The following is a 22125-nucleotide window of genomic DNA, read 5'->3' on the forward strand; positions in this document are numbered from 1 at the left end:
ACCATGTCTCCAGTTTCTTGCCATGTACCACTGAGGCACAAACAGCGTGCAGGGGATGTATGACGGTACAACGCGTGGTATTACCACGCGTACCGTTACAATGCAGGTTTTTCAACGCACGTCGTTACAACGACTTGCGTTGGGGGGCGCTAGATAGTGAATAGTTGAATTTACTATTCCAACTCCAGTCCCCGTGGATAATAGGAAAAGTGTTGGATAGTAAATTAAAGTATTCCCTATCCTAGAGCGCCCTCCAGCGAAAGTCGTTGTAACGACTTTCGTTCTAAAACCTGCATTGTAATGGTACCGCGTTGTTAGGGTTTTGTTGAAAAGGATGCTCCCTGCGTGCAGGCGGCATCAGGCAGGACCCTACTCCTGGCTCTGGTTTGGCACACAGTTGTGGAAGGGCTGAAGCTGAGATGTGTTTGTGCATGCGGACTTTGTACATTTATCACCAGTACTCTATGTGCAAAGCACTAAGATGAGTCTTTCTTCTGTTTGACAGTAAAATGTGGTGGCACATTCACCAGCTCTGACGGCACCGTCTCATCCCCTAACTTCCCCAACAATTACGATTCCAACATGGACTGCGGCTTCTACATCACGGCTCCAGCTGGATCCAAGGTAAGTGCAGGACCTACCCAATGTCATTCTAGTACTGAGAAAAAACAGAAGGCAAGCAGACCCTGGAAGCATGAAGAACCTTCTAGAATGTTCGCCGAGAGGGCAGTATGACATCATGACTTTCCAGCACAGCTTTAAACAAGCATTAGTAAATGCATTAGGTTTCGCCTATGTGATTAATAAGCTTTTTTTGTAAGTTGTAGTTTGCTGAGTAGTTGTACAATGTTGTACAATGTAAGTTACAGAAAGTCTGTTAAAGTGTTATGACTTGTTTATGTACAAAAAGACAATGGGCTTGATTCACAAAACTAACTTAAGACAAGATCCTAAACCTACTACCATTTTGGTATTCGCAGAAGGCACTTACTCATTTCGGTATTCACTACTCCTAAACTGAGAAAAATCCTAACTTTAAGACTTTCGGTATTCAGAGAAGGCATTTAGGAGTCCTAAAGTTAGGACTCCTAACTTCTGTGAATACCGAAATGGTAGTAAGTTTAGGATTTTGTCTTAAGTTATTTCTGTGAATCGGGCCCAATATATTGTGTTGTTACTAGTGGTATTATAAAGTGGGGAGATTGGGTAAATGGTAGAGGACAAACATAAAAAAAACATATACCTGATAAGTAGACTTGAAAATGGTGCAGCTATGGGAATAATAGGTAAAGGGTGGATGAAAAATCATACAAGAACAGCAAAAGCACTGTTTTTGCAAATCAAAACAACAAGATTACGAAAACTAGATATAAAAGGTGCTGTTTGGTTATTGCCCATTGGTAAGATAAACAAATGAAAATTAAAATGTTTAAATAAGCATTTGAGCAGGTGTGCAATATAAGTGAAAGAAACACACTGAAAGTGAGACTATTGTTTTATTGAGAAGTGCAAGTTTTTTTTATTGCAGATTTCTCTTACAAAGTTTTTATTTATTTTGCTTTGCACATTTTTCTTTTATTATTACGAAAATACTTAAGCATGAACATAAATTCTGAAACAATAATGAACTGTTAGAAATGGGATCTCTGGTTGGCTAAGGCTTGCGCCAAAGCCAGGCACAGACCACCACTCTAGTCAGGGCAAGGGAGTTACACGCCAAAGATAACCCCTGCTCACCCCCTTAGTAGCTTGGCACGAGCAGTCAGGCTTATCCCTGAGGCAATGTGTAAAGCATCTGCGCAACACACACACACAGCAGCAACACACTAGGCACACCACAAAAGGAACTCCACAAAAGGTTATATATAAAAATAGCCTTTGTATTACCATAAACACATTAGATCATAATCACACAATTTACACTGTGCCAACTGGCACTGGGCAGTATCTACAGGAGATTATATACACATGACAGGGCCAATTGGGCCACAATCAGAACAATCAGTGAGGGAAATTAGCAAATGTAGAACATATACTAACTGTAGCATAAAATAATAATTGTAGAGCACAACTAGTAATTACTGGCGGAATAATGACCTCAGCATTATCACATTAGGCATAAACACATTAAGAGGCATAAATCACGGAGAATAAATACAGCACATAACTCACATGTCCTACGCACCTACATAAATCACAGTATGCACCAATCACCTTGCGCAAGAATCACATTAGGCCTAAATCACATTACGCAATCGCCATCACCGTACAAATACAGTGTGTATTTACCATCATAAACCCAGTGTGCCCTAAGCGGGGGCACCACACACTGAACTGGCCCTAGGCCAACTGGCCTCTCACAGGGCTCCAATGTTGCCTGCAAGGTAACTGCATTTGTGAATGCCTGTTTAGTAGTAAAAAATAGCGATATTAAGTGATTAGTGGTGTTCCTCGAGCCTTTGGTCCCCGTGTTACTGCACCTGCTGCACCATTATGATCATGACCAAGGTGCCTGCTATATAACTGGACTTGTGACTGTCTGTTTAGTAGTAACAATTAGCAGTAATCTGGGTTTAGTGGGATCCGTAGAACTTTTGTCCCTGGTGCCACTGCACCTGCTGCACCATTCAAATCATGCCTCTTTTAACTGCAAGGAAACTGCAATTGTGACCGCTTGTTTATTTGTAAAATATAGCAATATTAAGTGCTTAGTGGTGTTTCTCGAGCCTTTGGTCCCCGTGTTACTGCACCTGCTGCACCATTATGATCATGACCAAGGTGCCTGCTATATAACTGGACTTGTGACTGTCTGTTTAGTAGTAACAATTAGCAGTAATCTGGGTTTAGTGGGATCCGTTGAACTTTTGTCCCTGGTACCACTGCACCTGCTGCACCATTCAAATCATGCCTCTTTTAACTGCAAGGAAACTGCAATTGTGACCGCTTGTTTATTTGTAAAATATAGCAATATTAAGTGCTTAGTGGTGTTCCTCGAGCCTTTGGTCCCCGTGTTACTGCACCTGCTGCACCATTATGATCATGACCAAGGTGCCTGCTAGATAACTGGACTTGTGACTGTCTGTTTAGTAGTAACAATTAGCAGTAATCTGGGTTTAGTGGGATCTGTTGAACTTTTGTCCCTGGTGCCACTGCACCTGCTGCACCATTCAAATCATGCCTCTTTTAACTGCAAGGAAACTGCAATTGTGACCGCTTGTTTATTTGTAAAATATAGCAATATTAAGTGCTTAGTGGTGTTCCTCGAGCCTTTGGTCCCCGTGTTACTGCACCTGCTGCACCATTATGATCATGACCAAGGTGCCTGCTAGATAACTGGAATTGTGACTGTCTGTTTAGTAGTAACAATTAGCAGTAATCTGGGTTTAGTGGGATCCGTAGAACTTTTGTCCCTGGTGCCACTGCACCTGCTGCACCATTCAAATCATGCCTCTTTTAACTGCAAGGAAACTGCGCTTGTTTATTCGTAAAATATAGCAATATTAAGTGTTTAGTGGTGTTCCTCGAGCCTTTGGTCCCCGTGTTACTGCACCTGCTGCACCATTATGATCATGACCAAGGTGCCTGCTATATAACTGGACTTGTGACTGTCTGTTTAGTAGTAACAATTAGCAGTAATCTGGGTTTAGTGGGATCCGTTGAACTTTTGTCCCTGGTACCACTGCACCTGCTGCACCATTCAAATCATGCCTCTTTTAACTGCAAGGAAACTGCAATTGTGACCGCTTGTTTATTTGTAAAATATAGCAATATTAAGTGCTTAGTGGTGTTCCTCGAGCCTTTGGTCCCCGTGTTACTGCACCTGCTGCACCATTATGATCATGACCAAGGTGCCTGCTAGATAACTGGACTTGTGACTGTCTGTTTAGTAGTAACAATTAGCAGTAATCTGGGTTTAGTGGGATCCGTAGAACTTTTGTCCCTGGTGCCACTGCACCTGCTGCACCATTCAAATCATGCCTCTTTTAACTGCAAGGAAACTGCAATTGTGACCGCTTGTTTATTTGTAAAATATAGCAATATTAAGTGCTTAGTGGTGTTCCTCGAGCCTTTGGTCCCCGTGTTACTGCACCTGCTGCACCATTATGATCATGACCAAGGTGCCTGCTAGATAACTGGACTTGTGACTGTCTGTTTAGTAGTAACAATTAGCAGTAATCTGGGTTTAGTGGGATCCGTTGAACTTTTGTCCCTGGTACCACTGCACCTGCTGCACCATTCAAATCATGCCTCTTTTAACTGCAAGGAAACTGCAATTGTGACCGCTTGTTTATTTGTAAAATATAGCAATATTAAGTGCTTAGTGGTGTTCCTCGAGCCTTTGGTCCCCGTGTTACTGCACCTGCTGCACCATTATGATCATGACCAAGGTGCCTGCTAGATAACTGGACTTGTGACTGTCTGTTTAGTAGTAACAATTAGCAGTAATCTGGGTTTAGTGGGATCTGTTGAACTTTTGTCCCTGGTGCCACTGCACCTGCTGCACCATTCAAATCATGCCTCTTTTAACTGCAAGGAAACTGCAATTGTTACCGCTTGTTTATTTGTAAAATATAGCAATATTAAGTGTTTAGAGACGTTCTGAAAACTTGTGGGCCGGGTGCCACTGCATCTGCTGCACCATTCAAAACATGACCCAATCGCCTGCAAGATAACTGCACTTGTGACTGCCTTTTAAGTAGTAAAATATAGTAATATTTGATGTTTAGAGGGGCTCCTACAGCTTTGGGCCCCAGTGTAACTGTACCTGCTGCAGCATTTAAATCACGTAATTGGTGTTTATAATAGTTCAGACAACTTTTGGGTCTGGCGCCACTGCACCTGCTGCACCATTCAAATCACGTAATTGGTGTTTAGAGTAGTTCAGACAACTTTTGGGCCTGGCGCCACTGCACCTGCTGCACCATTCAAATCATGACCATAGTGCCTGCAAGATAACTGCACTTGTGACTGACCGTTTAGTAGTAAAATATAGCAATAATTGTTGTTTAGAGGAGTTATTTTTAAAAAACACATTTTATTGAATTTTCAAAACTAGGTCATACAGTTCATCAAAGCATGCAATTTCACTCCCTCGATCCTACACCATCTGAGCAATGATGACATCCCCACTGAATGATTGCCGCCCTCAGCTAAGTCTGCGTTAGTCGAACTGAATGTTCCGCATACCAAGTAAGGCCTTTCTAGTAGTAGAAGGTACATCCCATAGGTCTTGTGACACAATTCTACAGGCCTAAGGTGTGTCTCTCTTAGCCTATTCAGGCCCCGGCAGTCCCGGTGGGCCAGTATGGTTAACAACGAACCAAATCCCCCCCTCAAACGCCCCCTCCCCATCCCCTACCCCCGAGCCCCACCCCTCTCCTCCCCTCAGACCTGTCGCTTACCCTAACCGCGCGTGTATTGCTCATAATGTGTTCTGCACCCTCCATCCGAGTCCAATGTCAGTAGCCCACTTCTCTGCTGGGGGGATGCTCCCGCCTACCCGATCACTCCTCCCCGCCTCTCAACTCCCTATTCGGTGCTGTGGTCTCATGTGACAAAGAGGGCACTTATATCCGACGAGGTCAGTCACCATCCTCAACCGGGTTCTTGAGCAGATCCACCATCGCCACCCAAGCTCTCGCCGATTCCCAGATTTTGTCATTATCAGTCCTCCTAGCCAATTGGAGGCGGAGTGTCCCCTCGCAGTCCGCCCACTTGGTGAAGTCACGTAGCCAGCGCGCAACGCTAGGGGCCGTGACCGCCTTCCAGTGGCTAGTGATTTCACGTTTGGCTAGTACTAATCCCAGGTCTAGGAACTTACTGGTAATTTTGTTGCGGGAAGTATGGGGAAACCAGTGCAGCAGGCACACCCCAGGGGTATTCTGCAGGTCCCTCTCGGTCACCTCTGTCAGTTTGGCCATTACCTCTCCCCAGAATCCCTAAAGCAGCGGACAGTCCCAGAACATGTGCATGAATACTGCATCCTCCAGTCTGCACCGTGGGCAGGCAGCGTGTGAGCAAAAGAACTCATTAATTTTGTGCGGTGTAAGATACGCCCTATGAAACACGTAAAATTGGATAAAGTTGAAACCTCGCGTTTCGGGAGCACTTCCAGGCCCGTTCCATTAACAATTCCCAAGGCTTCTCCTCTATAGGTGTTCCCAGATCAGTTTCCCACTTAATGCGCAGTCCCTCCAGGGGTGCCCTCAAGCCCTGCGTCAACCTCCGATATAAGCACGTCACCGCCTTGATCCTACCTGCAGAGGTGACCGCATATTGGCAAGGGAGGAAGACCCGTGGCTCCGCCAACCCTGTTTTCCAGTGCTTGCGCACAGCAGCCGTTACGCCCGCGTGTAAAAGAAAGTCCTGAGCTGGAAGGTCGTGCCTCTGCATGAGGTCTTGAAAGGGCAAGAGTGCACCATCTTCATACAGGTCTCCAATCGAGGAGACCCCGCCTCCTCCCAGTCATGAAGCTGCTGCCAGTCTCCTCCATGGGGGAGCTCCACACAGAACCACACCGGGATCTCAGGGGCATATGCCGGGCTCTCTTTATTGCGTCTCAGGGCCCTATACCAACATTGTCTCAGGACCCACAGATCCCTGGGCACCTCACGATCCTGCATAGGGAGCTGTAACAAAATCCGACTCAAGTGGGTGTTTAGAGGAGTTATGACAACTTTTGGTCCTGGTGTCACTGCACCTGCTGCACCATTTCAATCATGACCCTACTGCCTGCAAGGTACCTGAACTTGTGAATGTCTGATTAGTAGTCAAATATAGCTATATTAAGTGTTTAGTGGTGTGTCTCAAGCGTTTTCTCCCGGTGTCACTGCACCTTCTGCACCATTGTAATCAGGACCCTAGTGCCTGCTAGTTAACTGCACTTGTAACTGTCAGTTTAGTAGTAACATTTTGCAATAATCTGTGCTTATTGGGGTCCCTAAAGCTTTTGTCCCTTGTGTGACTGCACCTGCTGCACCATTTATATCCAGCCCTTCTTAACTTTAAGGTAGCTACAATGGTGACTGCCTGTTTAGTAATAAAATATAGTTTAGAGGGAAAGATAACAAAATGTAAATAGTATGCAGCGTTAAGCAAAAAAAAAAGAATTTTAAACCACAAATGCGGATGGGAATGAGTAGTTAGGCCATAGGAAATTGATAAGAAAGACACCAAAGGGAGGATGGGAACAACATATAGAAAAGGAGGAAAGTAAACTGGCAAGCATATGGGCCAATAAAATGTGAAGGTGGGTTGCAAGTCCTTTTTTTTCATATGTCTTTTTATTTAATCATAAAACAACAAAATACAAACATCAACAATGCATTGGGAATATTATGACATTAATACAAATGTGCTAGGAGCAGAGGACGTCTCGCAAGCAGGATAGAAGACAGTATAGTAAAAGCTTGGAATCAAGGGGAATCCATAGTGTCCAAATCGGTTCGCCTGGCTGGGGGAACGCAAATATCTCCCCGATATACATTCCACAGCCCCCATATCTTCGTCCATTTCTCTGGGCAGCCCCTCGCAACATACACCGCAGACTCCCTGAACATACACCAGTCGAGGTCCTAGGCCCACTTGGCTCGTTGTGGTGATTGAGTGGCGCCCCACAATTGTGCTATATTGCGCTTGGCAATCATACAGGCCAGTGTAACCCATTGCTTTAAATATTGATTGAGATCCGTGGGTTCCCAAACAATTAAGAGACACCTACGCGCCTCCAAGCGCACGTCACATCCCAGAACATCTCGCAGGCTCTCATGTATGTCGCGCCAATAGGCCTGAACTCTATTGCAGTGCCACAATATATGTAGGAACGTTGCAATCTCCCCGCAGCCCCTCTTGCATTCACTATTCGTACTCCATCCCATCTTCACCAGCCCAGGACCAGTAACATAGGACCTATGCAAAATCTTCAATTGTACCAAGCGCAACCTCATCTGTACCGCCACCACCTTGGGGGAGGATACCGCCTCAACCCAGTCTTCATTATCCAGCTCTAAACCATCTGCAATCCAAGCCTCCCTGAGAGACCTCAGTGGGTCATCCAAGTGATTGATCAGCTTACGGTAAATCAGGGAAATGTTTTTTTCAGGTGTGTGCCCATCCAACACACGATCCTCAAGGGGGGAAGCCTCGGGGAGGGGGTCTCCCGGCAAAACATGGGATAAAAGGGCATGTCTGACCTGTAAATAACGGTAACGCTCATTGGCGTGAAGGTGGTGACTCTGTTGAAGTGCCTCAAAAGTCAGCAACCCCTCCTTCCCCAGACATCTTTTATCTGACTTAGCCCAATCAACTCCCACTTGTCAAAGCCCTTGGTGGTCCACAAGTTACCCAGTTTGGCGGAGCCAAAGAGAGGGGTGGCGAGGGTCAATCTCTCTTCCCATCCCAGATTCCTATTAGCCGCATGCCAAACCCTTATTGCATGTGAGGTGGGACCCGCGAGAGAAAATCGCCCCGGCCGATTATGCAGAGCCCGAAGGAAATCTCACCCGGGGGACTGACAACGATCCATAGCATATCCAAGGTCTCCCGGCAGGCCGCAGACTATCTGATTGATAGCTGCTAACTGGGAGGCCCAATAATATTTTCTCAAGTCAGGAAGACCAATACCGCCATCATACCAGGCCAATGTGAGTTTGGTGTAGGCAATACGGGGTCTACCACCCCAGAGGAGGAGTCTCTGGAGCGCCTCAACCTCCTTAAAATACTTGGCAGGCACCGGGTCCAATGCATTTTGAAGAACATATAAAAATCGCGGAAGAGCTAACATTTTAAAGAGAACCGATCTGCCCAGAAGCGACAAAGGCAACGCCCTCCAACGCTCAACATCTGCACGCAACCTAACCAATGGCGATAGCAAATTCTCTGCATATCTCGTCTTGGCGTCCAAAGCAATGTAGATTCCCAAATATACGAAACCCTTAGAAGCTATCTGGAGAGGGCAGTTCTGTGGGACCACCGGCGGGGCCCCAGACAACACGAATAACACCGACTTAGACCAATTAATAGCAAAGCCTGAGAACTCACCAAACACTCTGAGAATATCAAGAAAGACATCTAATGAGGATCTATGTGTGGAAAGGTAGAGAAGGACATCATCAGCATAGAGAGAAATCTTATCCTCCCAATCAGGGGACCACCGCAAACCATGTACCATCCTGTCCCATCTAATCCCGGCCGCCAGGGGCTCTAGTGCCAGCGCAAACAGAAGGGGCGACAGTGGACATCCCTGCCGCGTTCCTCTCTCCAGTTCAAAATCACAAGATTGACAATTATTCACAACCACGCGGGCCAAAGGGGCAGCATAAAGCAAACGCACCCATCAAATAAACTCGGGCCCGGTGCCCAGCTTTTCCAACACAGCAAAGAGATACGACCATTCAAGTCGGTCAAAGGCCATGGTAGCATCAAGAGACACCAAGACGGCGGGTTGCGACATGTCGCGGGCTCTACCCAAAACGCCATGCAAACGTCGAAGATTAAGTGCGGTGTTACGGCGCGGCATGAAGCCCGACTGATCCGGGTGCACTAAGGTAGAAATCACCTTGACCAACCTAATCGCAAGCAATTTGGCCAATATCTTGGGCTCTGCATTAAGCAGGGAGATAGGTCGATAGGAAGAGAGGGAGGCACAGGGCTTAACCGGTTTGTGAATCACGACAATATTAGCTATGCGCTGATTATAAGGAAGGACGCCGACCTCCCTGCTTTTAACGAACATGGCCCTCAAGTGCGGCGCTATTTTCTGAGCATTCAATTTATAGAGCTCAACTGGTATACCATTGGGGCCCGTAGCTTTCCCTGAGTTAATGCTCCTAATAGCTCCCCCAATTTCGTCATCAGTAATAGCGGAATCTAAATATTTCCGGTCATCATCGGACAATTTAGGCATAATTATATCACGGATCATCTCAGCGTGCTCAGAGTCGTCGTGTGTATCCGACGAAGAATAGACATTTTTGTAGTAGGAACCAAAGGAGTCCGCGATCAACTGAGGGTCTGTCAAAGTCGCAGGACCATCACCATCAAGCTCAGGGACCAACCTGGAGGCGCAATCCCCTCGCTCCAGCCACGCTATAAGCTTACCAGCCCTATCACCGTGTTCATAGACTCGACTCTGGACCTCATTATGCTGTGTCACAGCCGACTATCTAGACAACCCGTGATACTGGTCTTGTTTGAGGCGCAGTTGATGCCGATTCTCGGCAGTTGCATAACTCGCAGCTCGCTTTTCCAAGCGGATAATCTCCGCCTCAGCGGCATTGATTTCCGCCAAATGTCGCTTTTTCTTACCAGCAATGAGAGATAACGCCTCTCCGCGCAAGACCACCTCATAAGCCTCCCACAAAGTCTTGGTCGATTCTACCTTTCCACAATTGTGCTGGAAATAGCGCTCGGAAGCCCCACATAATTCCTTCTAAATAGCAGGATCGCGAAGATGCCAGGCATTAATGGGAGCAATTCTACCTACCATGGGCTGTCCCAGCTCGACTCAAACCCAAACTGGGGAATGATCGGATATACCCCTGCCCAGGTGACGCGCCTCCCTTACAGTATCAACCATTGCAGCCGGAAGTAGGATATAGTCAAGTCGCGACATAGAGCCATGTGCCGCCGAGAGATGAGTATAACTCCTAAGTGTAGGATTCAAAAGACGCCAAACATCGACCAGACCCAAAGAGTCCAAGAACTCAAAAAGCCACTGACGCGCCGGGGGGAGCGATCTCGGCGGGATACGGTCTAGGCTGCCATCCAAAACAGTATTGAAGTCACCACCCAAAATCAGAAGGCCAAGTGGGAGTGAAAGGAAAACATTAGCAAGATCCTTAAAAGTATTGGATTGTAGGGCCGGGGGAACATAAACAGAAAGGAAGGTAACCACTTTACCCCCGATCCTCCCAGACACTCCCACATATCTGCCCCGTTGATCCGACCATGTTGCTTGCACATCGAACAGAAGTGCCTTCCTCACCAAGATCCCAACACCCCGAGAACCGGTCGTAAACCCAGCATGTGCGATTAATTTGTAGCCCCCTCTATGAAGAGCCATACAGCGATTGGCCACAAGATGAGTCTCCTGCAGAAGTACCACATCTGGCGAGTGACGCCTAATAAACTGGCTGACCATGCCCCGCTTAATTTTGTCTCCCAAACCATTCACATTCCAACTCAGCACACAAATCCCCGATCCCTGATTGCCATTAGACATTCACCCCACTCCTCCACGCACACGCACAACCGTCAGCACCCAATGCAATGTGAAACGATACTGAAAACAAAAAACAAGAAACAACCCTCCTCCCCAACTCAGAAGACTTCCCCCCTCCCTGCACCCCAGCATCAGGACTACGCCCCAACCCCAACTCGCAGTGTGCCTGTCGCCCCGCCCAACCATGGTTACTAAAAGTAGGAAGAGGAGGCGCCTGCCGCGCAGCCCCTAACCCATCCCCCCGACAAATCGTCCCAAGGAACAAACTGTTCAGTCCAAATCAATACAGTTACACGTTAACGGAAAGACTTCCAACACCCCCATATAGGTAAAAATTCAAATAAGCAATCGAGACAGAAGTCACTCATTCTGGGCCCTGCCGAACATCCTCAGTGTCTTGTTGTAAGTCTCCAGTGTCATCAGGTCTAACGGTGTCCAACCAGTCCGATGCCACCTCCGCATTATCAAAAAACCAAGTTCGCTCATTCGCCTCGACCCGGAGCTTAGCAGGATACAACATAGAGTACTTAATCCCTTTATCCCTCAACCTCCGCTTGACTTGGAGGAAGCTCTGACGCATCTTCTGTACCACTTGCGTGAAATTCGGGAAGAAGGACACGTGACGTTCTTATACCGTAGCGGGCCGTCCGTCCGCGAGGCCTGCAGAATGGCATCTCGGTCCCGAAAGTTCAACACCCTCGCATTCATGGGCCTAAGGAAGCGCACCCACTTTCGGCGGCCCGCCCGGCTCTTTCCACCGTGAAAAACTTGCTGAGTCCCTTAGGCTTCAGGTGGTTAAGGATCAGATCCTCAACGAAGAGATCAGGCGTTCGCGATTCCGCATTTTCGGGAACACCCAAAATGCGAACGTTGTTACGGCGATTATGACCCTCATAATCATCGAGAAGCCTTCTGGTTTCCTCCCGCGCCGCCTGTAGGGCCCGGACCTCTCTCTGGAGCTCGGCGGTATCATTAACCAGGCTCGAAGTTTTGATGTCCAGGGATATAACTTTTTCGCTGGTCTTAGCGTGATCTGTGCGCAAAAGGTTAATGTCAATCTTAACCGAGTCCAATTTAGTGTCGAACGCATCCATTCTAGACACCATAGATGTCTCAATTCTGGTGACGACCTCCATTATGTCCTGCAGGGAAGTCTCGGCGCAGACACTCGGGGAGGTGGTTACAGTCACTGGAGGTTGTTTCTGGTCGCCTGGAGATCCCTTAGGGAGAGTATATCTATCCAATTTATTGGACTGGACTGATCTCTGGACCCTGCCACCCCTGGTGGAAGGTCTATCAGTGTCCGATCTCGCAGCCATGACAAGTGACCAACGAAAATTCAAGCAAACCAGGCTGTCGTAACGCTCGGGCACACCTCCGACAACACTTCACACGTCCACAAAGCTCCACAGACCGAGCCAGGGGCGGTCGAATCAGGCAGAGGAAAGCCACATTAGAAGTGCCCAGCCACCAAAGGCAAGTCTAAGGAATGGTTCCAGGAGGGGGGACCACTTCCGGTAGTCACTGCCACTGTTGTCGCATTAGGTCCCAGTCACACCTGACACCAGAGTCCGCTGTCTAGACGACGTGGAGGCCCAAAACTTCGGACGACGCTTTGAGGGGGTAGAAATGCGTCCTTCGAGCCGCAATTTCACCAGGACGCAGTAAAACTATTCCCTCATCGAAAACGGGCCTCGGGTCTCAGGATATGTAGCAGGATATACGAACGGAGGAACGGGTCTCACGGAGCTACACGATCACGCGGCCATCTTGGTCCCGTGCTAGGCTCCTCCCGCAAGTCCTTTTTAAGATATATTAAAAACATAGGGAGCATGGCTAACAGCCCAAGATGGCTGATGCGGAATCTGTGTGTTCCTGGACCCAGGCCCCAATATCCTTCTTTTATCCTAAGCCTACGTGCAGCATGGGGCTCCTACTCAGACCTGGAGTGATACCGTGCTGTGCACTAACACCCCTGGCGGGCGTTTAGTGGGTGAAATAAGGCCTGACCACTAAAAACTCCTATACCTCACTGTGCTGACAACATGGTGGGCACACGAGTGAACTTGAAGGTTGTAGCATAAGAGCGACCCAGGCGGGCCCCAGTGCTCATCACCCCACAATCAGCTATACCCAACAACGGGGCGGCATAGCTGACGCGACTGGGTTTGGCACAAATGGACTGCTGCCAAGCATTTCTGCTGCACGAGTGGGCCTGATGCAGTCACTGGCCCGCTCCGCGTTGCGGCCTATATACTCCCCAACTACCCCAGCAGCTGCACTGATTAAGGTGAGGAGAGGCCCTGGTTCTGCCCACGTGGGCATCTGGGATGACTGTGACTGAATGCCTGGGGTGGAGATGTGATGCATTGAATTCAAGTGCCCTGATCTGGCATTAGCGCTCGGCGATTTGCTTTCGCGGTACCGGAGGATCTATAGCAGACCGGTCTGCACCTGCAGAATGCCACCCTGATTCCGTGGGCTACCCCCCTCTATTAGGGAACCTCTCGGAACATCCCTGTGAAACCCTGGTATCATTACTGAATACAAAATATAACATTCTCAGTAAAATTTTGGCCTGCCCACTGCTCCCATTACTCCTGCACTTGATCCACATGGATCAATGTGGTTTTGTTCCCAGACGCATCACCTCCTTGATCATGAAGTGCCTGTTTGGAATAATGGGCATAGCCCAAGACCACCACCCATATACCGGCTGCCTTTCCGTAGATATCTTACAAGACTTTGATACCCTAGGCTGGGAATCCCATGCTTGCTGCTTTGATTCGCTAGGGGATACTCCCAGCTTATATCCGTTGGGTGAAACTACTATATTCAGGGCACAAGTCGTAAAAAAGAAGTGGGGGGACGCTGTCACCGGAAGTGACGTGACCACAGGAAGTGACGTCACGAAAGGTCCCGAGCTCCTCGTCCCAGAGAGGCCAAAGAGTGAAGTCCAGCTGTTTGGCAGGGGGGGACCCCCCCCGGTAAAATAAGTGGGGGGACGCCGTCCACCCACGTGGTACCCCGACTCGAGCACTGACTATATTCATCACCTACGGCCAGAGCCAGAACTGGTCCCCATATCTTCGATCCCTACCAGGTGTCTAGCGGCACTCAGTAGGGTAGCCCTGTTTCCCCACCCCTCTTCACATTGGCGGTTGAGCCAATCGCACAGGGGATCCGTCAGATCGTGGACCACAGCGGGGTCACTTTAGGTCGAGTGGTGCATTGCATGTCTCTATATGCCGATGACATGCTTCTGTATTTCAAAGACCTCCGGGAGGGCAAATTAGAGATAGCCAAGTTGCTGTCCTTCTTTGGCCACTTGTCAATACTGCATATTAATGCAGATAAATATTGTGCTTACTTCTTTACTAATACCTATACAGAGCCCACATTTGGATTTGGTTACACACAACTACAAACAGCACAAAGCACCTTTCGCTACCTTGGGATTCAGATATACCACAAAACACAAGACCTATTGGAGGGCAACCTCATGAATACGATTAACAGACTGATATCTCATGTGTCGTTTTGGGTCACTTTACCCCTGTCGATAGAGGGCCGTCTGGCCCTGACAAAAATGCTGATGTCGCCAACTTGCCCTGCTTGCTGTACCACTATGTGAATTTACCGATGATAATACCGGCATGGGTGTTTAAACTGTTGAACACCATACTGATTGATTTCACATGGGAGAGGGGACCCCGCAGAGTCAGCTACATAAACTGCAGTTACCAGAGTCCAGGAGTAGCATGGGGGCTCCAGACTTCAAAGCCTATTTTATAACCGACCAACTACAGTGGCAGGATAGTGATGGTAAATAAGAGCTAAAACATACTTCTGTTTCCTTATGTCACACTGCCCCCTGCTGGCAGAATAGTAATGTTAAATAAGGGCTAAAACATACTTCTCCTTTCTTATGTCACATTGCCTCCTGCTGGCAAGGCAGTGATGGTAAATACGGGGCAACGCATAATTCTTGTACCTTATGTCACACTGCCTCCTGCTTACAGGACAGTGATGGTGAATAAGGGGTAATTTATACTTCTGTTTCCTTATGTCACACTGCCCCCTGCTGTCAGGACAGTGATGGTAAATAAGTGCTAAAATATACTTCTCCTTTCTTACGTCACACTACCCGCTACTGGTAAACCAGAGATAATAAATAGGGGCTAACACATACTACTGCTTCCTTATGTCTAACTTCCCCCAACTGTTAGGACAGTGATCAAAAATAAGGGCCAGTACATACCGCTCGTTCCTTACATCACATTGTCTCATGCTAGCAGGACAATAATGGTGAATAAACGGCAATGCATAATTGTCCTTCCATATGTCACACTGTCCCCCACTGGCAGGACAGTGATGGGAAATAAGGGGCCAGTGCACACATATGTTTCCTTATGTCATACTGCCTCCTGCTGGCAGGACAGTGATGGTAAATAAGGGCAAACTATACTTCTTCCTTATGTCACACTGCCCCCTACTGGCATATGAGAGGTGGTAAGAAACAACTGTCACGTAGTTTTCATCCAGATGGCACACTGCCTCCTGCTGGCACTACAGAGGTACTATTTATGGACTAACACATACTTCTTATTTACATCCTGCAGGTCTCATTGACATTCACATCTATTGCCCTTGAACCTAATCCTACGTGCAACGCTGATTCCTTGTCTATTTTCGATGGTGCCAAGACCACCTCCCCGCTTATGGGCAAATACTGCAGATCCATGCCCGTCGCACCAGTGACTTCCACCGGGAGCTCCCTTCTGCTCCAGTTCCACAGTGATGGCTCAATGAACATGAAGGGATTCCAGGCCACCTACACCTTCGGTAAGTTTATCTGCAGTAAAGAGACTACTGGCTCTTCATCACTGAGCTAGGCACAGCAGGGAGGTGTCTGTTCTTATCTGAGAAGAAGTGGCAGAAGGCCTTTGTGACACCATTTCATGCACTCCAGTTTACTGTGCATGGGATTAGCCTGGACCCTCTTGATGCTGAGCCTGTGCAAAAGAGATACCCAATGCTCTATCACGAATAAAGTGTGTACAAAGAGCACAAGTTGGCACTGTAGTCCACCCATTAATTACAGGGGTCAAGAAGGGGCCTTTCTTGCCTTAAGGGTCAGTTGAAGATGTTCACACAAACGGTACATGGAATGGATTTAAAGGTTTGACCCTAGTGCATTGGAAGGCTGAACCACACACATGTTCACCAATACTCCAACAAAGTTCCAACACATGGGACCTTACTTTGTGAAAGTCCTGCCAGGGCTGTCACATGTGATGTCAATTAGTGAAAGGTTGTGCAATTTAGATCAGAGACCAGGACTCAATGAACAGGGGAGCAGGGGCAGAGAAACTATGATATGCAATTATAAAATGACCATACATTTTCAGCGTTCAAGGTCAGCATGTGGAAGATTGCTGAGGTCTGACCAATGAGCACCACTCCGTAAGGGATTGAGATTGGTGTGGTAGCAGCAGAAAAGGATAAACATACTAGTCTATATATATAAAAACGAATGTATGTCTGTCTGTCTGTCTGTCTGTTTGTCCTTCATGCATTACTACACCATTCATCCGATCGCCATGAAACTTTGGGAAGTTGTTGAGTACATTCCCGCAAAGGTTTCTGGCATATGCATTACTACACCATTCATCCGATCGCCATGAAACTTTGGGAAGTTGTTGAGTACACTCCCACAAAAGTTTCTGTCATACATTTTTTTTAAATATCGCCCCCCCAGGGCCTTCATAATCTTTTGAGTACTGACGTACACACCAGACGGAAAAACAACAAATCGTGTATCCACAAGCACTTGAATAAATAAATAGAATTAAAACACCATTCATCTGATCACCATGAAACTTTGGGAAGTTGTTAAGTACACTCCCGCGAAGGTTTCTGCCATAAATGTTTTTTAAATATCGACCCCCAGGGCCCTCATAATCTTTCGAATACTGATGTACAAACCAGACGGAAAAACAACAAATCGTGTATCCACAAGCACTCAAATAAATAAATAGAATAAAACACCATTCATCCGATCGCCATGAAACTTTGGGAAGTTGTTGAGTACACTCCCGCAAAGGTTTCTGCCATAATATTTTGTTAAAATATCGGCCCCCCAGGGCCCTCATAATCTTTCGAATACTGAAGTACGCACAAGACGGAAAAACAAAAAATCGTGTATCCACAAGCACTCGAATAAATAAATAAATAGAATTAAAACACCATTCATCCGATCGCCAGAAAACTTTGGGATGTTGTTGAGTACACTCCCGCGAAGGTTTCTGGCATAAAATGTTTTTAAATATCGGCCCCCCAGGGCCCTCATAATCTTTCGAATACTGATGTACGCACCAGACGGAAAAACAACAAATCGTGTATCCACAAGCACTCGAATAAATAAATAGAATTAAAACGACACTTTGAAATGTTTTCCATATTAAAATGAATAAGTTTCAAGAAAAATGACACAATGTAAATTGAATGTTATCATGACGAGTTTCCTTGAATTTCCTTTCTTCGGAGATCGCAGCACCGCGCGACGGGTAAGCTAGTTTACTATATAGAAAAGCATTCTAGAATACCCGAGAGCTTTGAAATAGATTTCCACTAACTCCTGAAGTCAGGGTGTGGGATCAGATACACTTCCAGATACAGCTGTGGCCACTGTTGGACCCTTTCACATCTCCGAGGATGCCCATGACAAAAGGCAATAGAGCCAGTTAATAAATAGCCTCGTCTCACACCTTCTAACTCTGGTAGTAGTGACGTTTCTTGGGGCACTAGTAACAAATAATTAATATCCTCCTCTCCTATTATCTAACTCTGGTAGTAGTGGCATGCGTTGAAGGGCACTAGTACATATTAATACATATCCTCCTCGCTCACCATCTAACTCTGGTAGTAGTGACATGAGTGATTGCCCTTCCAGTGGAAGGCAAAGGAGGTCATTTAGCAGTTGGTGGAGTGACAGTCCTGCTGCTCATTGGCATTTCAGGGCCTGGCGCGTCTCCTGTAGATGCCCAGTAAAGACGGAAACTGGTGCCAGTTCATAAAAAGCCTCCTCTTCCACCATTGTAATATAGGAGGCAAAGGGGACACTCGTTTACCGAGGGGGGTCCTGTTGTAAATTAGTGGGGTACTGCTCTGGGAAACCCTTATTCCCCCTTCTTATTTGGAGGTGGGCAGCTGCTGACTGGTACAGCCTCCACTGGCAGTAAGCCATCTGCCACATGGCTCTGTCTTTGATGCATCTTTAAACCCACTCTGTGTAGAGGGGGCACCCAAAGCAGGTCTGCCCCGCCTGTGACTGCCATGGGAGACGTGGGCGAAACCGGGCAGGGAAAAACAACTGTGGTCTCCAGGGGCTGAGGAAACACCCGACATGTCAGGGACATTGGTTTTGTCTTATTTTGTAATAAATCCCTGCTTTGATGTAGAAGTGCACTATGCACCTGAATGATCACACCGAGGCAAGTACTGGTGAGGGGAAGGGCTTTATTAATTTACAAGTTATCTTGGGGAAGAGCGCCGGGCGCCCGCTGGGACTCGCGCTCGGCCGTTCGCGCATGCGCAGTCCTCCTAGGACCACCGGCGCGTGTTACGTCACACGCAGGCCGGTAGCGTCTAGAACGCTAACACCACATATCTCCCTTTTTTCCCACAAAGGATTAAGACAGTTCAATGTTCAATGTTCTCTCACTCAAAGACTCTGAGGTGTGAGGGTCTGACCACCAATCTCCCAGCGCGCGTGCGTCTTACCGGAGTGGAGGTTCTTCGGACTAGCTCAGGAGCGGGGCTTTCCACCTTTTCTCTCACTTGATCATGTCCCACTCTCCCAGGCATCGATTCTGCCCTCGCTGATGTTTCCTTCACACTGGTCTCACCCTGGTCTTCACTTTCCATGCACGCATCTCCACCTCTCATGCTTTCTTCCACCAACTCTTTTTCTTCAGTTCCTCCGCCTGTCCCTGAACGGGCATGCTGATGCTTTTCTCCTCCGGCCACTTCACTATCTTGTTGATCTTGGCCATGCGATCTTGGGACCACACTTTGCCGTCACTAAGGAGTGCTGCTCTGCTGTACACTTCCTCCACTTGTAGGGGTGGGCTGTATTTACTCTCTCCCTTCTTCCTCAGTACAGCTTGTTTAACTCTCACCCACTCTCCTTTTTCCAGCGAAGAGCCTTTCACTCTCTTCCTTCGATTGTAGTGGTCAGTGTACACTCTTTGGGCTTTCTCCAAGTTGTGCTGGACCACAGCAGGTGACCACTTGCTGGTGATGGTTTTTTCTCTCCAGGCTACATTGTCCTTCGTGAACGGGTGCCTGTCTCTGAGGATCTGAAAGGGACTGTACCCTGTTGCGGTGGGAGTAAGTCTATACGCCCACAGCATTCTTTGAATCTCTGTTTCCCAGTCCTTTCCTTGCATTATGGCAGCTTGAATTGACCCCATCAGAACTCGATTAAACCTTTCCACTTGTCCATTGCTGGCAGGATGATACACTGACGTGTGTTTGGACTTGATTCCATTTCTCCCTGTGTATCTGTGCCATTTCTCTGATGTAAACTGCGGGCGTTGTCTGTCAAGATAGTCCTTGGGATACCTTCCCTCAGGAACACTGAGGTGAGGAATTTGATTACAACCTCCGAGTCCATTTCGGGGGGCGTGGCTACAGCGCCGACCGGGATGGCTGCGTGAGCGAGTTGCTCCGCGCCATGTCCCGTCTTTTCTCCTGCTGATCATCACCCCGTGTCACCTGGCGGCCGGAATCGTGGTCCGGGGGGGCCGCTGATCATCTGGGGAGCGTTTGGCCCCGGTCGGAGCCCTGGCTGGTGAGCGCGGGTGACCCTGGTGCTCGGCTCGCCTTGGAGCACGGACAAAGGAAGATGGCGGCGCTGCCTCCGTGAGAGCTCCGGGAGTGGAGCGGTGTGTGGTGCCGGAGGGCCTGCAGGCGCCTGCGGGGCCCTCGTGTGGAGCGGTGGACCATAGGAGCGGCCATGCGGTGACGGTCGGCCGGGATTTACTGGTGAGAGAGGCGCCCCTCCCCCACCCGGTTCCTGGGACAAAGAAGCCTGCCTTGCGCAGCGCCGGCGGCGACACTGTTGGACTGCGAGGCCGCCCGCCCACTGGCTGGACAGCGGTGGGGGCCGACGGGACTCGGAGGGTGCGGTGTGATGGTGGGGCAATAGGAGGGCGGCCGCCCACAGCGCCTGCACGCCCTGGGTCGCAAGCTGACTAAGAGGTAGCGGTCGGCCCGCTCCGTGGCGGGGGATCCGCCCAGTGGAGGGCGAGGATATAGCGTGGTGCTGGGCCCCACAGCGTGTGGCGCATTACGGAGACCAGTGTTGCCGGGGGTGATGGGCTCAGCTTGCCCGGGACCTTGCTTGCCTTACTGGCCACCTCTTCAGTGGAGTTTGCTCCCCCTGGCCCTGGTGGGGTTTGCGGGCGTTCCACGAGTGACTGTGGGGCAGCACAGTGGGCACTTCCGGACTGGATGTTGGCGGATGGCCGAGTGTGAGGTACAGCTGGCGCTGCGGATTCCCGCTTGACCTGGGGATTGGTGGGCCGTGCTGATTGGGATACCCCGCTGGGCATCTCAGGTGGACCTGGCCATTGTCCGAGGGAGCTGCTCGAATAATTGACTACCTGCACACAAGATGGCCGCGCAGGGAAATGGCGACGCCGAACCGCCTGAAAGGGGAAGCCGGAGGCTGGATGACGCGAATGGCGGTTTCCCAACGGGGCCCACGCCACAAGAACAGAGGCTGAACCTCCGCCTGGATGCAATTTTGGCCGCGATCACTGCTACGAAGGATGAGCTGCACCAGGATATTGCGCAGGTGGCGTCCGGGCTTGGTCTGCTGAGAGCGGACCATGCCAAGCTCTCTGACCGTGTGAAATCCAACGAGCACCTGCTCCAGGAGCTGAAACCAGCGGTGGTCACGGCGGAACACAAACTTAATGACGTTGTCCATCGACTGGAGACTCTGGAGCGTCGCGTGGAGGACGCGGAAGGGCGCAACCGCCGGAACAACGTGAGGGTGGTGGGGCTTCCAGAGAAAATTGAGAAGGATGATGCGGTGGCCTACTTGGAGAACTGGTTTCGCACAGTGGTGGCGCCGGAGGGCCTTTCCCCCTTCTTCTCCCTGGAAAGGGCGCATAGGGTGCCCGCGAAGCCGCCCCTGGAGGGCAGACCGCCCGACCGCTGGTGGCTAGGCTGCTGCACTATAAAGATCGGGATCTGCTGATCCAAAGGGCGAGAGATCGTGGGCCCTTCCAGGTGGACAACAGCAAGGTGACGTTATTTCCGGACTACACGCAGGAGGTGCAGCGGTGCAGGGCCTCTTTTCTGTCGGTGAAAAAGGAGTTGAGAGATGAAGGGATTCAATACTCCTTGCTTTTCCCGGCCAAGCTGCGGATCATCGTTGACGAGAGGACTCACTTCTTCCAAACACCTGATGAAGCATGGTCCTGGCTGGAACTGTATCGTGCTGAGACGGATCGGGCACACAGGCCCGCCAGGGATCGTGAGCAACCGGTTGGGGTCAGGAAATCGCAACGTATCCGCTCCCGGAATAGGCGCAAACGGGCCGAGCGGGAGGCGCAAATGCTTGCCGATAGACAGAGTGCGTTGGATGCCACGGCGACCATCACGGGCTCGCAGCGAGAGGACGCCTCCAGGGGTTCGGCTTCGGATGGCGAAGGTGAGAAGACCGGTCATGAAGACTCGGAGGTGGGGGGAGCGCAGGGGCCGGAGGTTACTCCCCAAACGTCAGATGGTATCTTCAATGGGTGAAGCCCGGGGCCACTGAACTTTTTGTAAGGCCTGGACTCTCCTGACTTCTATTGGACTGCCAGGTATGGGGCTGCATTGGCAGT

General features: G+C 49.1%; 1 protein-coding gene across 1 annotated transcript in view; it reads left to right on the forward strand.

Moving 5' to 3' along the window:
- Window positions 1–16116, forward strand: part of LOC144827871 (embryonic protein UVS.2-like) — a 102422-nt gene extending 86306 nt beyond the window's left edge. The window contains exons 11-12 of the mRNA XM_078686036.1: window positions 506–624; window positions 15844–16116. Coding sequence (XP_078542162.1) covers window positions 506–624; window positions 15844–16116 — 392 coding nt within the window. The remainder of the gene's footprint in view (window positions 1–505; window positions 625–15843) is intronic.
- Window positions 16117–22125: the final 6009 nt, after the last annotated feature.

This window comes from Lissotriton helveticus, chromosome 4_1 (genome assembly GCF_964261635.1).
Source record: "Lissotriton helveticus chromosome 4_1, aLisHel1.1, whole genome shotgun sequence".
NCBI classification, from domain to species: Eukaryota; Metazoa; Chordata; class Amphibia; order Caudata; family Salamandridae; genus Lissotriton; species Lissotriton helveticus.